Source organism: Chelonoidis abingdonii, chromosome 6, assembly GCF_003597395.2.
Source record: "Chelonoidis abingdonii isolate Lonesome George chromosome 6, CheloAbing_2.0, whole genome shotgun sequence".
NCBI lineage: Eukaryota > Metazoa > Chordata > Testudines > Testudinidae > Chelonoidis > Chelonoidis abingdonii.
The window spans coordinates 88,525,854-88,540,587 of record NC_133774.1 but is presented as its reverse complement, the minus strand read 5'-3'; the positions used below and the strand labels follow the sequence as shown (position 1 = coordinate 88,540,587).

The 14,734-nt window shown below is 39.5% G+C and overlaps 1 protein-coding gene across 1 annotated transcript in view; it reads right to left on the bottom strand.

Moving 5' to 3' along the window:
- The window catches only part of CNTNAP4 (contactin associated protein family member 4), a 291,312-nt gene that overhangs the window by 38,476 nt on the left and 238,102 nt on the right, over positions 1-14,734 (bottom strand). Inside the window, exon 15 of the mRNA XM_075067493.1 lies at positions 6,894-7,021. Coding sequence (XP_074923594.1) covers positions 6,894-7,021 — 128 coding nt within the window. The remainder of the gene's footprint in view (positions 1-6,893; positions 7,022-14,734) is intronic.

The following is a 14,734-nucleotide window of genomic DNA, read 5'->3' as shown; positions in this document are numbered from 1 at the left end:
AAAAGAACATAGTTTTCTGTAGATGTCTCCTGCGGATGTATGTGTTGGGGCTGGGGGAGGCAAGACAAAATTCTGCCTGGCATGGCACAAAATTTACCCATCTCTTACAGATGAGTTTAGCTAAAGCACAGAACTGGTAATCAGGAGATCTAGATTCTGTTCTCTAAGATGCCACAGATTTCCTGTGTGATGATGAACCAGATATTTAATCTCATCCCAGTTTCCCTAGGTATAAAATGGAGATAATACTGTCCTGTCTCAGTGGGGTATAGTGAAGCTTAATATATTAACATTTCTAATGTACCCAGAGGTATCCCAATGCTACTACTGTATATAAGAGCCAAATGCTGGTCCCACTGAAATCAGAAGCTTTGTGTTTCATCTAAAGTCAGATCCTTACCATGTTTAAGTGCACATTATTACTATTACTTTAAAAAGCTGTACTTTTATAGAAAATTAAATATCCTGCCAAGCCTTATAGAACTAGTCCAACTGATTTCAGTGAAACTACCAGCGTGTGCAGGTAGAGTGTGCAGGATTTAGCCTATAGATGAAGAGGCTCTTTGGTCTAGTCCACTCCATTTTGCCTTCTATCCTGATAGGTTGTTTCTATGTGGATGTGGTCGCTGCTTCCCAAGTGCCCCCTCATGGCCTGGGGTAGCTTTGTGGTACCTTGTCTCAGTTTCTCTTTCCATGGGGCAGGCCTCCATCCAATGACATTCAAAACAAGGTTCTCAATCTAGGATTCAATTTATTAAATCATGCCAATAAGATGGCATAAACCACCCAAGACTCATGACAAAAAAGTCTTCATCCCAATCTAAGGCTGAGCCCAGCCCCTTGCCCCTTTGGATCTGTCTTCCCTTCACAGTTCACACACACTTCTGTCTCAGTCATAAACTGAGCACAGCACCTCCTATTTTCCTGCTGTCTTGGTAGTAACTCCCAGGTCTTCTTGCCTGGAGTTTGGAGTTCTTAGCCTTCTCCACAGGCCTCTGTTTTATATATCCTGGGCCTGACTGGTCACATGCCCTTCTCTATTTTCTCCACCTGGGGACATAAGTTGATCTTGTCACGTATGGAGCTGAGGTCCATCTCCGCTTAAGGTGGCCTTCTATATAAAAGTACATTAGAAAAATGATTTTTCCTCATTGCGGAATATCAGAGGTGATGATGGTGCTGGTAATAATCAAACTGTGCTAGTTACATGTCTTATTCACATGTTTCTTTTCATATTTACCTATTTCTTTTGATGATGCAACATGGAAAAAATCCCATTTGCTTAGCACAGCACTGTGGAAGGCACAATTACTGAAAATCTGCAAATTACTTCTTCTAAACGGATCCTCCTAACATTCCAAAATCTGGCAACTGCTTGCCTTTGATAATGTGTGAGTATAGCTGACCCATCTATATCACTACTAGTTCCTCTGTACTGCATTTTATTATAAAATCCATAGATTATAAAGCCATACGGGACCATTTTGATAATCTAGTCTGCCATACTGTATAACACAGGCTATTAGATTTTCCTGAATTACTTATTGTTTGAACTAGAACAGTTCTTTAAACAAAATATCCAATATTGATTTAAAATTTTCCAATGATGGAGAATCCATCACTACCTTTGTTAAATTGCTTCAATAATTAATTACTCTTGCTGTTAAAATATACACCTTATTTCTAGTCTGTATTTGTCTAGCTTCAACTTCCAGTCACTGGATCTCACTACACATTTCTCTGCTAGATTAGTTAGCCCTATGTTGTCATTTCTATTCTGCATGAAGGTAATTATAGACTATGATAAAATCACCCCTTCACCTTTTTTAATCTAAACAGATCAAGTTCCTTGAGCCTTTCACTATAAAACATGTTTTTCAATCCTGTAATCATTCTTGTGGCTCTTCTCTGAACCTTGTCTAATTTAGCAATCTCCTTCCTGAGATGTGGACACCAGAACTAGACTCTGTATTCTACTAGGAGCTGCACCAGTACCAAACGTAGAGGGAAAATAATCTCTCTACTCCTACTCGAAATTCCCGTTTATGCAACCAAAGATTGTATTAGCCCTTTTGACCACAGCATCGCACAGTGAACTCTTGTTCAGCTGATTATCAGCCATGATGCCCCAGTCCTTTTCAGTCATTGGTTTTCAGGATAGAGTCACATATCCTGTAAGTATAGCCCACATTATTTTTTCTAGGGTGTACAACCTTAATTTGGCTGTATTAAAACACATATTGTTTGACTGTGCCCAGCTTACCAAAAGATCCAGATGGTTTTGTATCAGTGACTTCTCCTAAGGAGCATGGATCAGCGTTCACATCACACTCCACATCAGTACCCAACCCAAGCCAGGGAAGATAGTGATCCGACCAGCAGACCAAATCTGATGATGAATCCTGGCCACATGCCACCTGAGGAGGCACTAAGAAGTGACCTCTTCTAATTATTTACTACTCTTCCACTCATTATCCGTGATGTTTTTCTCTTTTCTTCCAGGTCATTGATTAAAAATGTTAAACAGAGTTGGGCGAAGAACCAATCCCTGTGGCACAGCACTAGAAATACACCTGTTAATGATTATTCCCCATTTACAATTATATTTTGAGTCTTATGAGTTAGCTAGCATGTAATTCATTTTTAATGTGTGCATTGTTGATTTTGTATCATTCTAGTTTCTTGATCAAATTGTTGTGTGGAATCAATAAAGCTGTGCAAATATCTGATTTTTTGGTTCATGGCCATACCAAGCAAACAAATAAAAATCAATGCACCAAAAGTTGAAAAATAAATTCTTATCAGGTCATATGAAATGTTTCATTCAACCAGAAATTTGTTTAATGTTAGAGCTTTTAAAAACTATTTAAAATATAAAATTAAAATAAATTTTGAAAATGAAAAGTAATTTTGAATAGAATAAATACTTTCCTTCAAAAATGTCAAAACAAAATGTTTTCACTTTTTTTTTTTAACTGAAACAATTTAGTAAAGTTGACAGAAATGTATGATATATTTTGGTTCATCCTAATCTATACTTGAGAGATCTGTCTTTGATAATTTATGAATTTTGGTTGATTTTATGAAGTTACTGTATCACTGAATGCTTCAGTGGATGTGGTGTCAGCCTTTTGTTATCAGGGCTGGTGTCCCATCTCTCCCAGAACAGAGACAATGGAGATGCATTAACATTAATAGCTCCCATTCGAATGGAAGCACATCAGGATAATGGGATGGCTGATGCCTAAAGGAATCAGGAGGAGTGGAGTCACACAGAAAGTCCTAGATCCTCACCCCCTCAAATCCCAAAGAAAGCTCAAGAGCAGTGAGGAAACTGAGGCAGAGATTTGTTTGTAAGTGTTGGTTTGCCTAGATATGTACATCTCTTTTGCTGTCTAAAATAAAAAGTGATTGTGTAAGAAACCCTGTGAAAATTGTCTGTCTTCGCCTCCACTATCACATGTCCCTGAAGGGATAAAGCATAAATCAGAGTGCCCACAAAGTTGGAACTCTAGGAAGAGTGTTCTTAAACTACTGGGAAGCCGGCACTAATCTCAGGATTTATGCAGTTGGGCTGTGGTACCCCAGCTCTCAGAAGGGGATGTTAGACACAGGATCTCTACTCCAAGAGTGTGTTTGGAGACACAAAGACAGAAGCAGTGCCTGGACTCTGCTCAGATTCAGCAAGCCAAAAGCACATAGGTCCAAGCATTGGGATTCAAACCCAGAAACCTGGTGAGTATCCCACAGGGGGAGCTTGACCAAGACTGTGGCAAATGGCATTAATTATCTCATCTTCATTTAATTCTGTATTAAGAGAGACCCATATAAGCTGTTCTGGTATTTTGCCCAGGATCTATGCACAGTACTAGCTTTCTTCCAGTTCTCTGGAACTTCCCCAGTGTTCCAAGATGTATTAATGGTCCAGAGAGCTCCTTGGCCAGCTTTTCAGAAACCCTAGCATACAAGTTATCTGGATCTGCTGATTTATAAATTTCTAGCTTTAGTAGCTGCTGTTTCCATTCCAATTGTAACTAAGGAGAATGTTTAAAGTATTTCACAATGATATTAATGCACCACTTGGCTTTTTCCCCAAAACAGAACAAAAATATGTATTGACACTTCTGCCCTGCTTGCATTATTGCTGACAATTTTAACATTTCTATCCAATAATGGGCCAACATCACTGTTGGGATTCTTTTGCACTCAATAATTAGTCTCTTTCTTTGCACTAAGCCCAACTACTATGTCAAATCTGAAACCAAAATCTGTGAGATACAATTTATTAGGTACATTATTATGTGCAAATAGAAATTTATGGAGGAAAATGGAGAAAGCCAAGAGCAGATAGCCCAAGAATATATTATCAAGAAAGGAAGGTATGGCTTAGCGTTCTGAGCAGAGGATTGAGAGCTATGAGGTTCCATGGTCTGACCATAGGTACTTGAGAATCCCACAACCTTTGTAGGTCAATTTCTGCATCTGTGAAATAGAGATAATATATATACCTTTATCAGGTGTTCTGAGAGAATTAATTAATGCTTGTATAGATAGATGATGATCTACAGATATAAATGTGGTAAGCATTATATTTATCTCTAATATTGTATTGCCTTGACATATCCCTGTCATATCTCAGCTTGACTTCTGGTCTGTATGAGTGTTTAGAAGCTATGGAGAAGCTAAATGACAGCCAATGAGGATAAACAAACACCTTTAAAAGAACCCTATTTTATTCACCATCATACCGAACACACTGTTTATACCAATTCAGTGCACTATTTGCAGATCTACTTTATTTTGATGTTTGCCATAAACAATTATTTTTCATTATTGGACCATGAGATTTCACAACTTTCCAGCCTTTGAATGGACCATAGTGTATGTATGTCAGGAATGGAAGTAAACATCTTCCCTCAGCACCTTCTGAAGAGTAAGTCATTGAGCAATTATGATGCTACAAATTTCTGTCTGTTAAAAAAGAATAAAGGACATAGGTAAATAAGAGGATATCCCCTTTGAAGTAGTATCATATAATTTAGTGTTTGACAGTGGCAGAAACAGAAAGAAGCAATAATCTCTGGTGAGCATTCAAACCACAAATGTGAGTCCAAGAATATCTATTTTTCCTTGTTCAACAGCACTTCTGAAAAATGGGTGTTTGCTATGAGATGTTATTTGTGTTGTTCTCCTGCCCAGAGGCGCAGAACAAACTAAATGTTACTATCACGCTTACAATTAGAATGCCATGGATGTTTGCCATTGCATAGTACCAAATATTTTACTGGTACTCTGCATTATTATTTAGTGAAAAATATTAGAACTACTTTTTAATTTTTTTTTACTCTAAAAGATGTGCTGTTTGTGTTTTACAAAAGAATTTTCATTAATCTGTGTTCCCTTTGGCCTTATTTTGTCAGTGTTATCGGATTTCAAATTTAACACACTATAATATATGGAAAATTATGTTCAAGCATAAGGTGAAACTATGTCCTAGTCATAGCATAGTCAGTGGAAATAATATTCTTATAGGTCACAGCTGTTCATTTTTTCCCAGGAAATCAATTGTTAAAGAGTAATCTTTGATTCATTCTCTTTAATATTATCAAGGCAGAATGATTTCACTGATTAGTGATCCTACCCTGGTGTAGGACCTGGTAGTACTAATCTGGAACGTAATATCCCTTAGCACAATTTTCTCAGCCACACCAGTAACCATTTTAGTACTCATAGTATCTCAGGTCCTATAAAATATGATATGAAGACGCCAGATAAAAGGAGTGGTGTAAATTAGTGGCCTGCACGTCCAGTAAGGGGTGTATTTCTCCCAAGACACTGTAGCACATCTTAATCATCTCTGCACAGTCATGCTTTAACCAAAAATGGAACTGTATAACACAAAAATCACGAGTTACAATGTCTTCATGCAAACTATTCAAACTACATCCATCATTACCTCTGATCTACCTCCTCATACGTATAATACCTAACTGTAAATGCATTCTGCTTCCTTGAAGATAGAGCCAGGTGAAATTTTTCAGCTGAAATATTTTTGAAGTGAAAAAATGTAGATTTGGCAACACCAAAACATTTTGTAAGGTCATGTCTATTTCACCAACTTGTCAATTTGAAAAAGAAACATTTTAAAAAGAATTTGAAACATTTAGTTTTGACACATATTAAATGAAAAAAATCAATTTTTCAGGTTGAAATTATTTTTCATTTCAAAATTTCCTTTTTATTTTCAAAAATTGCAAAAACTTGAAAAAGACATTCAAAGTCAAAATCAAACATTTCATTGGACCTGAAATGTTTTCGGGTTATTTTTACTTTTTGATTCTCCAAAAATTTGAAATAATGTCATTTGCATGTAGATGTAAAATTATTTTTTATTTACATTTTCAGAACTGCCAGCAAACTGAAAAATCTGCTATTTGAACACCTCTGCTTGAAGATCCTGTTACTCTCTCCCTCATTTCCTATTGAATTAGCCATTAACAGTTGGTTGATCTTAAAACACATTGTAGACAGTTGAACACTAAGGTCTGATCGACACTGGGCAGGGCGGGGGGATCAATCTAAGATACGCAACTTTGGCTATGAGAATAGTGTAGCTGAAGTCGAAGTATCCTAGATTGAATTAAAATTACTTACTTTGCATCCTCGTGGCATGCCATAGCTCCCCTGTCAACTTTGCTTCCGCCTCTCACTGAGCTGGAGTTCAGCAGTCGATGGGAGAGCGATCGGGGATTGATTTATCACGTCTATACTACATGTGATAAATCGATCCCCGAAAGATCGATCGCTACCCGCCGACCCGGCAGGTAGTGTAGACGTACCCTAAAAACTAACAAATTTCTTGTAGCTTGAAAGTCTCTGTTGTTGTTACTTACTATCACCCCGACAAAGCAAAGGCCCAAGCTTGTAAGCTGCTTCAGAATTTGGTCGGTCTGTATCCGTGACAACAATTTCAGTTACTGGTAGATGCTCTTTATAAGAGAGGAATCCAGTATCATTAGTCCTGAAAAATTAAAATAGAAAACGAACATCTCCTAAATGTTTCTGATTAACAGTCACATAAGAGAATTATATTGTTCATTTAATGGACTCATTGAACTAAAAAAAGGAATACATTTAGGAATAAATTTTCAAGTTATAGCTGTACTGCTCAGGAAAGATGTGCAATTGTGTGAATAAATGGAAGCATACTTACAAATACTTCCATACTGACCTCATGGTCAGTAAGAGTATTTAAATCTATTGCAGGCCTAAGTGAGATCACAGAATCAAGTGTGTAGGTTTAGGGTTGACATCATCTTCATAAGCATGAAATTTTATTTTCAGCATAGTTAGGTACTTAGCTTCCTTTCCAAACCTAGTGTGCATTTTCATGTGCCAGTAATTTTGTCTCATAAAGAAAGCAGTGTATCTAGGATGGCTTGTTCTCTAATTGTGAAAAAATTAAGATACTTTGAGATTGTAATTTTTAATCATTTTGACATTCTCTTCTATTTAATTTCATGAAGTTAAAAAGGCACACTGAAAAGACAACAAACTACAAAAGGACACAAAAATCAAAACAGAACTAAGCATGTAGAGTACAGAAATGACCAATATATATTGCTTAAATTATTCAGATAGGAATCAGGGTGGTCTAGTAGTTTGAGCACAGGACTGATAATCAGAAGATCTTTTAAGCTTAGTTAGCTTAAACATATCTAAGCTATTAATCAACTAATTTAGATAGGAGCAGGACTGGACCTTTGGGTTTCATAAGTATTCAGTACTGGCCTAACTTTGTTCCCATTGAAGTCGATGGGAGCAGTTAGATCATCAATGACCTCTTTGGAAAATTCAACCCTTTGATCCATTTCTAATTCACTGATAACATATTTATTCTGATAAATAGTTTAAGACTACATCCTACCTTAACTGACACAGAGACGGGAATCGGAAACAACCACAGCATCCACAGGTAGGAGCAAGGAAATGCCTTGTGAAACATTCTTTGCTATTATCCTGAACTGTGTGAAAGTGCTAGATACACTTCCCAACATGCAGACCATATACCTCTGGGGATATGACAAGTTTTTAGCTACCCATCTCTCCTAGAGTTCGATGGACTTGCACTGGAGGGGAGTGCAAAAGGGTTTGCTTGTGGAACTGAGTGAAACTGATGAATTTTTCCACTCTCTCTCCCCAAAAAATCATACAAATTCTTCTGCCAGTTTGCTTGGCATTATTTTGCACTCTAAAAGTGCAATCATTTGAGAAATATCAACAGACTAAACCTTTTTTGCTGTGAAGCATGAAAACTACAAAAGTATCTTTTGCATGCTTTTTTGGCCAGAAGGAGTAGTTCAATTTTTGAGTAGGACTGCAAAAATTCACTCAGGAAAAGTTGTTGTTTCCCCTCAAGCCATGTGCTGCAGTGGCTTAAACCCAAGGTTGGGAATAAAGTGGTCTTGAGTCCTCAATCTACCCATCCCAGTGAGTGAACTTCATAATACTTGATACTTACATAGAACTTTACAAACACTATTTACCTGTGGGATAAATAAATATAGTTATCTCTATACTATGATGTGTAAACAGATTCAGAGGTTTTGACTTGCCCAATGACACACAAAAAGAACCAAGGTTGGAAGCCAGGTGTGTTTACTGCTGTGGTCATGCCTAATCTACAATGCCAGTGTGTTCCCCCTAAAGTTGAGATTTTCAGACACATACACTAACTTGGGGTGATTTAATTTTGAGTACTTGACAAGTTCCCTAGATTCTGCCTTTGTAATAGAGCAAAACTGAACTATTTCTGAAATACCCATGCCTCTCTGTGCCCAAAGATACATTTTTATACTGTATCGCTCCAGAACAAATGAAAATGCAAACATTGCATTGTAAGAAAAAGATGCAGAAACACAATGCGTATTTTGATAAATTGTCTATAAATCATTTTAATATACTTATGCAAATTACACTAAGTGGTTAAAATGGACACATATATGTTCCCAGTCTGTATCTATTTTGTCTTGTCTCTTTCATACAGCTGTATAAAGCACATATGACAGGGACATATGAATGTGAGCAGGGATTAAATGGTGTATGCCCAAAGTGAGCAAGAATATATTGCACATATTAGAAACTATTCAAAATCCTGTCTCAAAATGTGTTTACTTATTTATGTTTATTTGGCAGCTGGGGAACATAAGCTGTCTATATTTTTGTATGGTACAGTAATAGGGAAATTCTGCGTATTTGTTTAAGTTCTGCAATAGAAAAAAAATATAGGCAGATATTACCATGTGAGGAATGCACTGAAGATGCACACTCTTTGTGTTTCTAAGTACATTTGTAAATCTATGGAAACTGTATGCGGTTGTGTTTTCATTTGTGCATCTGCCAGCTCTCCTAACCAGCTCCCCCTCTTTGGGGTACCAAAATTCCCAACCCTAGCCCACTGGCTATTCATTTGAAGGAGGACTGAGTGCCTATTTTGAGGACAATGTGATCCATAGATTCCTATTTTATACAGCAAGGATAACTACCTTCTCTCTGCCTCTCATTCTCTGTCCCAGTGCCAGGAGGAACCACACCCATGCTCCTCATTTTCATGGTACTCTCTGAGACACTGCACCCCATATTCTTCAAAGTGATATTATGATAAGATTATAGCATAATTATAATGTATTTTATGCAAGATAAGTCATGTGAAGTGTCATTGTAAAAGTTATGATTTGCTGAATATGATTATCCTATTTGTATGCATGTATCATTTTTGTATCTAAAGTTATGCATATTGACTATATATCTGTACTTCAAATGTAGTTATACCTGGGTAACACCCACTAGACAAGATGCTTTCAGTCTAGATAGTGGGTGGGAAATATTCAGGCAATGAGCCAGTAGAAAAAATAATAGGCATTAGGAGAAGCTTATCCCCCATATGGTAAGCCTTCCTGAGAAAACTCCAGACAGGCTGTAAGTAATGGTTACTATGACTCTACAAGGACATGTGACCAGGCCACATGATGCTGGACTCCATCTTGGGGTGTCAGTGTTTTTCCACAGACTGGTCTGGAAACTGAGTTTTGAAACATAGTGTTCCTATCATGTGCTAAAGCTATATAAGGCAGGGAGTGACATCATGTGTGGTTCTTCACTCACCACACAAGAGGATTCCTGGAACCTAAGGAATAAAGACTGAACTGGCAGAAGTGCTGGATCCAGGCTAAAGGGATTTCTAGTCTGTGTACGAAACACCTGGGGATTCCAAGATGCAAAGCAATTGTAGCTTGTGCCTTATGAATCTACAAGTCTGTCTGTACCATCAGTTAGGATGAGACTCTGCTATTCATACCCAATCTACTTAGTACATTAAGCTTAGTTTGCATTTTTTATTTATTTGCTAGGTAATCTGATTTGATCTGTTTGCTCATTTATGATCACTTAAAATCTATCTTTTGTAGTTAATAAACTTGTTTTTTTACTCTAAACCAGTGAGCTTTGACCGGAGTGCAAAGCCCTCCAGCCTGCACTTTCACCAGCATTCACCCAGGCAGCTAACCCAAATTACCTGTAAGCTGTGCGGCCACGCAGCAGTCTATTTAGCACCATGCAGGCACTTAGGGAACCTGCCCGGGGATCTGCCACATCAGGAAGAGGGGTTCCCTTCCCCAAACTCCCACCTAGTCTGGCCTCCAACCTGCCGTGGGAGGGGCGCCCCTCCCTCAGCCCCAATTCACCCTGCAGCCAGATCTGATGCAGTCGGAGTGCCCCGGACCCAGCCATGGCTGGATTGGGTCCAGGTGTGGCCAGGGTAGTGTGGCCCAGGTGGCCCTCCCCCATCCCAGACCTTCTGGGGCTGGGGGAGGGGCATCTATCCTGCAGCCCCAGCCCCAGAGCTCCCGCAGTGGGGACAGGTGCCTCTCCCCCCCAGCCCAGATGCTGTTGCGAGGAGAGAACACTGGGAGGAGTCCTCTCTCCCTGCAGTAGCCCTGGAGCACCCTCCTGCATCCCTAACCCATCATCCCAGAGCCCGCACCCCCAGCCAGAGCCCTCAACCCCTGCACTTAGCCCTGAGCCCCTCATTCCCGGTTCCACTCCAGAGCCTGCACTGCCGGTCAGAGCCCTCACCCCCATATACACCTGTCATAACTTCTTAGTCAGATTTGAACCTTAGCGTTCATAAACTGAGAAGCTAGCATGAACCCCTCTAAGCTTAATTACCAGCTTAGATTTGATCTCGCTGCCACCAGCCAAAAATTCCAGGGTTTTGGCTCCCTCTGGTCTCCCCAAACCCTTCCCTGGGGAACCCCAAGACTCAGAATCCCTGAGTCTTACCACAAAGGGAAATAACCCACTTCCCTTCCCCCTCTCACTCCCACCCAGACTTTCCTCTCTGGGCTACCTGAGAGTTACTGACGCAACCTCTTTACATCACAATACCAAGAAGCATGTCTTGTTCTCTTCCACGAGAGGACAACCAAATACAAGGAAACAGAAATGATTCTATCTCTCTCTCCTCCCACAAATTCCCTGGTGCTGCAGAGCTTTACCCTCTGTAGATCTAAACACAAAGAGAATTTCCCTTCCCTTCGTTTCTTAGCTACCCAGGAGAGAAAAACTCAACAAGTCTTAAAAGAAAGCTTATATAAAAAAAGAAAGAAAAAACACATGAACATGATCTCTGCATCAAGTTGACAATACACAGGGCTATTACTTAAAAGAAAAATATGAATAAACAGCCTTATTCAAAAAGAGATACATTTTAAATACTCCAGCACTACACACATGTAATATAAAAAAAACAATAACAGTCTATTGTTTTTTCTATCTTTGTAGTTACAACTTTGAAAACTGAAGATTAGAAAGCTTACAGATAGAAAAAATCCCCTCATCGCTGAGAGCCAGACAAAAGACACGGACCCAAAAAATTCCCTCCCTTGAGCTTTGAAAAATCCAGTTTCCTGATTGGTCCTCTGGTCAGGTGTTTGGTTCCCTTTGTTAACCCTTTACAGGTAAAAGAAACATTAACCCTTAGCTATCTGTTTATGACAACACCCCAATCCTCTGTCCCAGCCCTGAGCCCATTCGCACAAGAATCCCTCGGTCCCACTCCCACCACATGAATTTTGTTATGTGCACCAATATGAAGGTGTTGTGTCACACATCGCCTCCATACTGGAGCACATAACAAAATTCATTCTGCACATGGGAAAAATAGAGGGAACATTAATTAGAGAGAGAGACACAAAAATTAGAGACACACACCCAGCTGCAGTTACACACAGGATCTGTAACACCAGCTTCCCAGCCCAGGATGCCAGAGCAGTACCATATGCCCTGGTTAAATCTGGCCAGTATATGGGTTTACTGAGGCCGTGATGGACCCAATCCAGCCATGGCTGGGTCCGGGCCACTCTGGCTGTGGCAGGTCCGGGCCACAGGGTGAGTAGGGGCTGAGGGATGGGCGCCCCTCTCATGGCAGGTTGGGGGCCAGGCTAGGGGCACCCTTTCCCCTGCCGTGGCAGGTCCCCGGGCAGTTCCCTAAGCACCTGCACGGTGCTAAATAGGCTGCTGCACAGCTGCGCAGCTTACAGGTAACTTAAGTCACTGCCTGGGTGAATGCTGGTGAAAGTGCAGGCTGGAGGGCTTTGCAGCTCGTCACACAGTACAGTGTGAAAGAGAGCCCAGGCTGGTGGGTCAGAGGGCTCAGTGGTACCCCAGTTCCAGGTGGCACCCCGGGGGGAACTTCCCACTGTTTTGGAGCAAGATAGAACTTCTAAGTTCAGAACATTTACCATACGTCATTCATAGTACTCCACAAAATTGATGCCTTTTGAAATTTTCTTTAGTGTATTTCCCTTCCTAACATGAACATAGTGGACAAATATTCAGAAGCGACTAGTGATTTTGGATTCCTCAGATTTTAGCTGCTTGACTTCAGATATCATCAACAGGCCAGAATCTCAGAGTGTGGCACTTCTGAAAATCAGGCCTCTTTAATATGTCTCAGTCTGGGAACCAAAAATTGAAGACCTCAAATTCACTAGTAATTTTTTAAAATCTTGTTCTGTATAACTTTAAAAATGCTGTAAAACAAAAGGCCTTAGCAATAATATGTTTAGGTAAAAATTTTCAAAATTGAGTGCCTAAAGTTAAGCTCCTAAATCCAAATTTAGATATCTAAATAAGTGGCTTCATTTTAAAATATGCTGGGCAACAAACAGCTGTCACTGAATTGAGTAGGATTCACAGGTTGCTTGGCCATACTGTGTAAGAATGAAACATCATGATCCACTATAGCCTCCCAAATGTGTGAAAAGTATGAAGACTTCAGCAAAAATGTAAATATTCACACACTACTGACACAAGCATAACTATAACACAAATCTATGTCAATGCATTGCCTGCTAGATACATGTGTTTTGTATAGATTAAACATACTTGAGAAATTCCATTAATAGATTTTTTTCATTTAAATTGTCCTAACTTCTGTCAGTAACTAACTAAAATGGACTAGAGTTGTTACTGGAACCGAACACTGAATCCAACCCCCTACTGCAAACTTTGGAGAAGTCTTAACTCTGGTTCAGATCTAGCTTCATGGCTTCAGCTCTGTCATAGCATTCCTTCTCAGATCTGAACCTTAGAGTTCAGAAAATGAGATACTAGCATAAATCCTCTAAGATTAATTACCAGCTTAGATCTGATGGCACTGCCACCACCCAAAAATATAGTGTTTTGGGGCACTCTGATCTCCCCAACCTTCACCTTCCTGGGGACCCAAGAACCCAAATCCCTTGGGTTCTTAAAACAAGGAGAAATAACCATTCCCTTCTTTCCCCCCTCCCAGACTTTCCCTCCCTGGGCTATCCTGAGAGACTACTGATCCAAAACTCTTTAAATCACAATACAGAGAAGCATGTCCCTTCCCTTCACAAAGAGGCAAACAGATTCAAGGAAAACAGAGAGAGATTCTACCTCTCCCCCTCCCGTCTCCCCCACCAGTCCTGTGAGTTATCCAATCCCTGGGATAAACAAGGGAACAAGAAAAAAAAATCAATCAGTTCTCTAAAAAGAAATCTTTTAATAAAAGAAAGGAAAAAGTAAAGAATTATCTCTGTAACTTCAGATGTAAATATTACAGGGTGCTATAGCTTACAGACACGAGGAAAGAAACTTTCCCCCAGTACAATTACAAATAAACATTCCCAGCAACTACACATATACAAGGAACCAGCCAGATCCACATTTGCAATAGAGACAACCATAAAAAAGCCTAAATACCTGTTCTACTTACTATTTGAACAGAAAACTTGAGAGAGCCTGTAGTAATGTCTGGTCTCTCTCAGACCCCCAAGAGAAGATACACACAACGGACAAAGAACCACACAAAAGCTTCCCTACCCAATTTACAATATCTTGTCTCCTGATTGGTCCTCTGGTCAGGTGTTTGGTCCCTGTTTGCCTTACTAAGGTAAAGAGACTATTAACCCTTAACGTGTTATGACAAGCTCATATCATATTTGTCACAGTATTTGAACTGGTGATAAATGATGCAACATGAATACAGAGTTTAGACGAGGATCTGAGTTTTGCAACGAATACCAGTAGAGTTCAGCTGTAATGCAAGCTAGTCAGAATCTGTGAAATCCTGCTCGTGCTAAAGTCAATTGCAAAATTCTATTGACACTGCATTGAGCCAGGATTTTTACTCTTTAATTCTTAGATA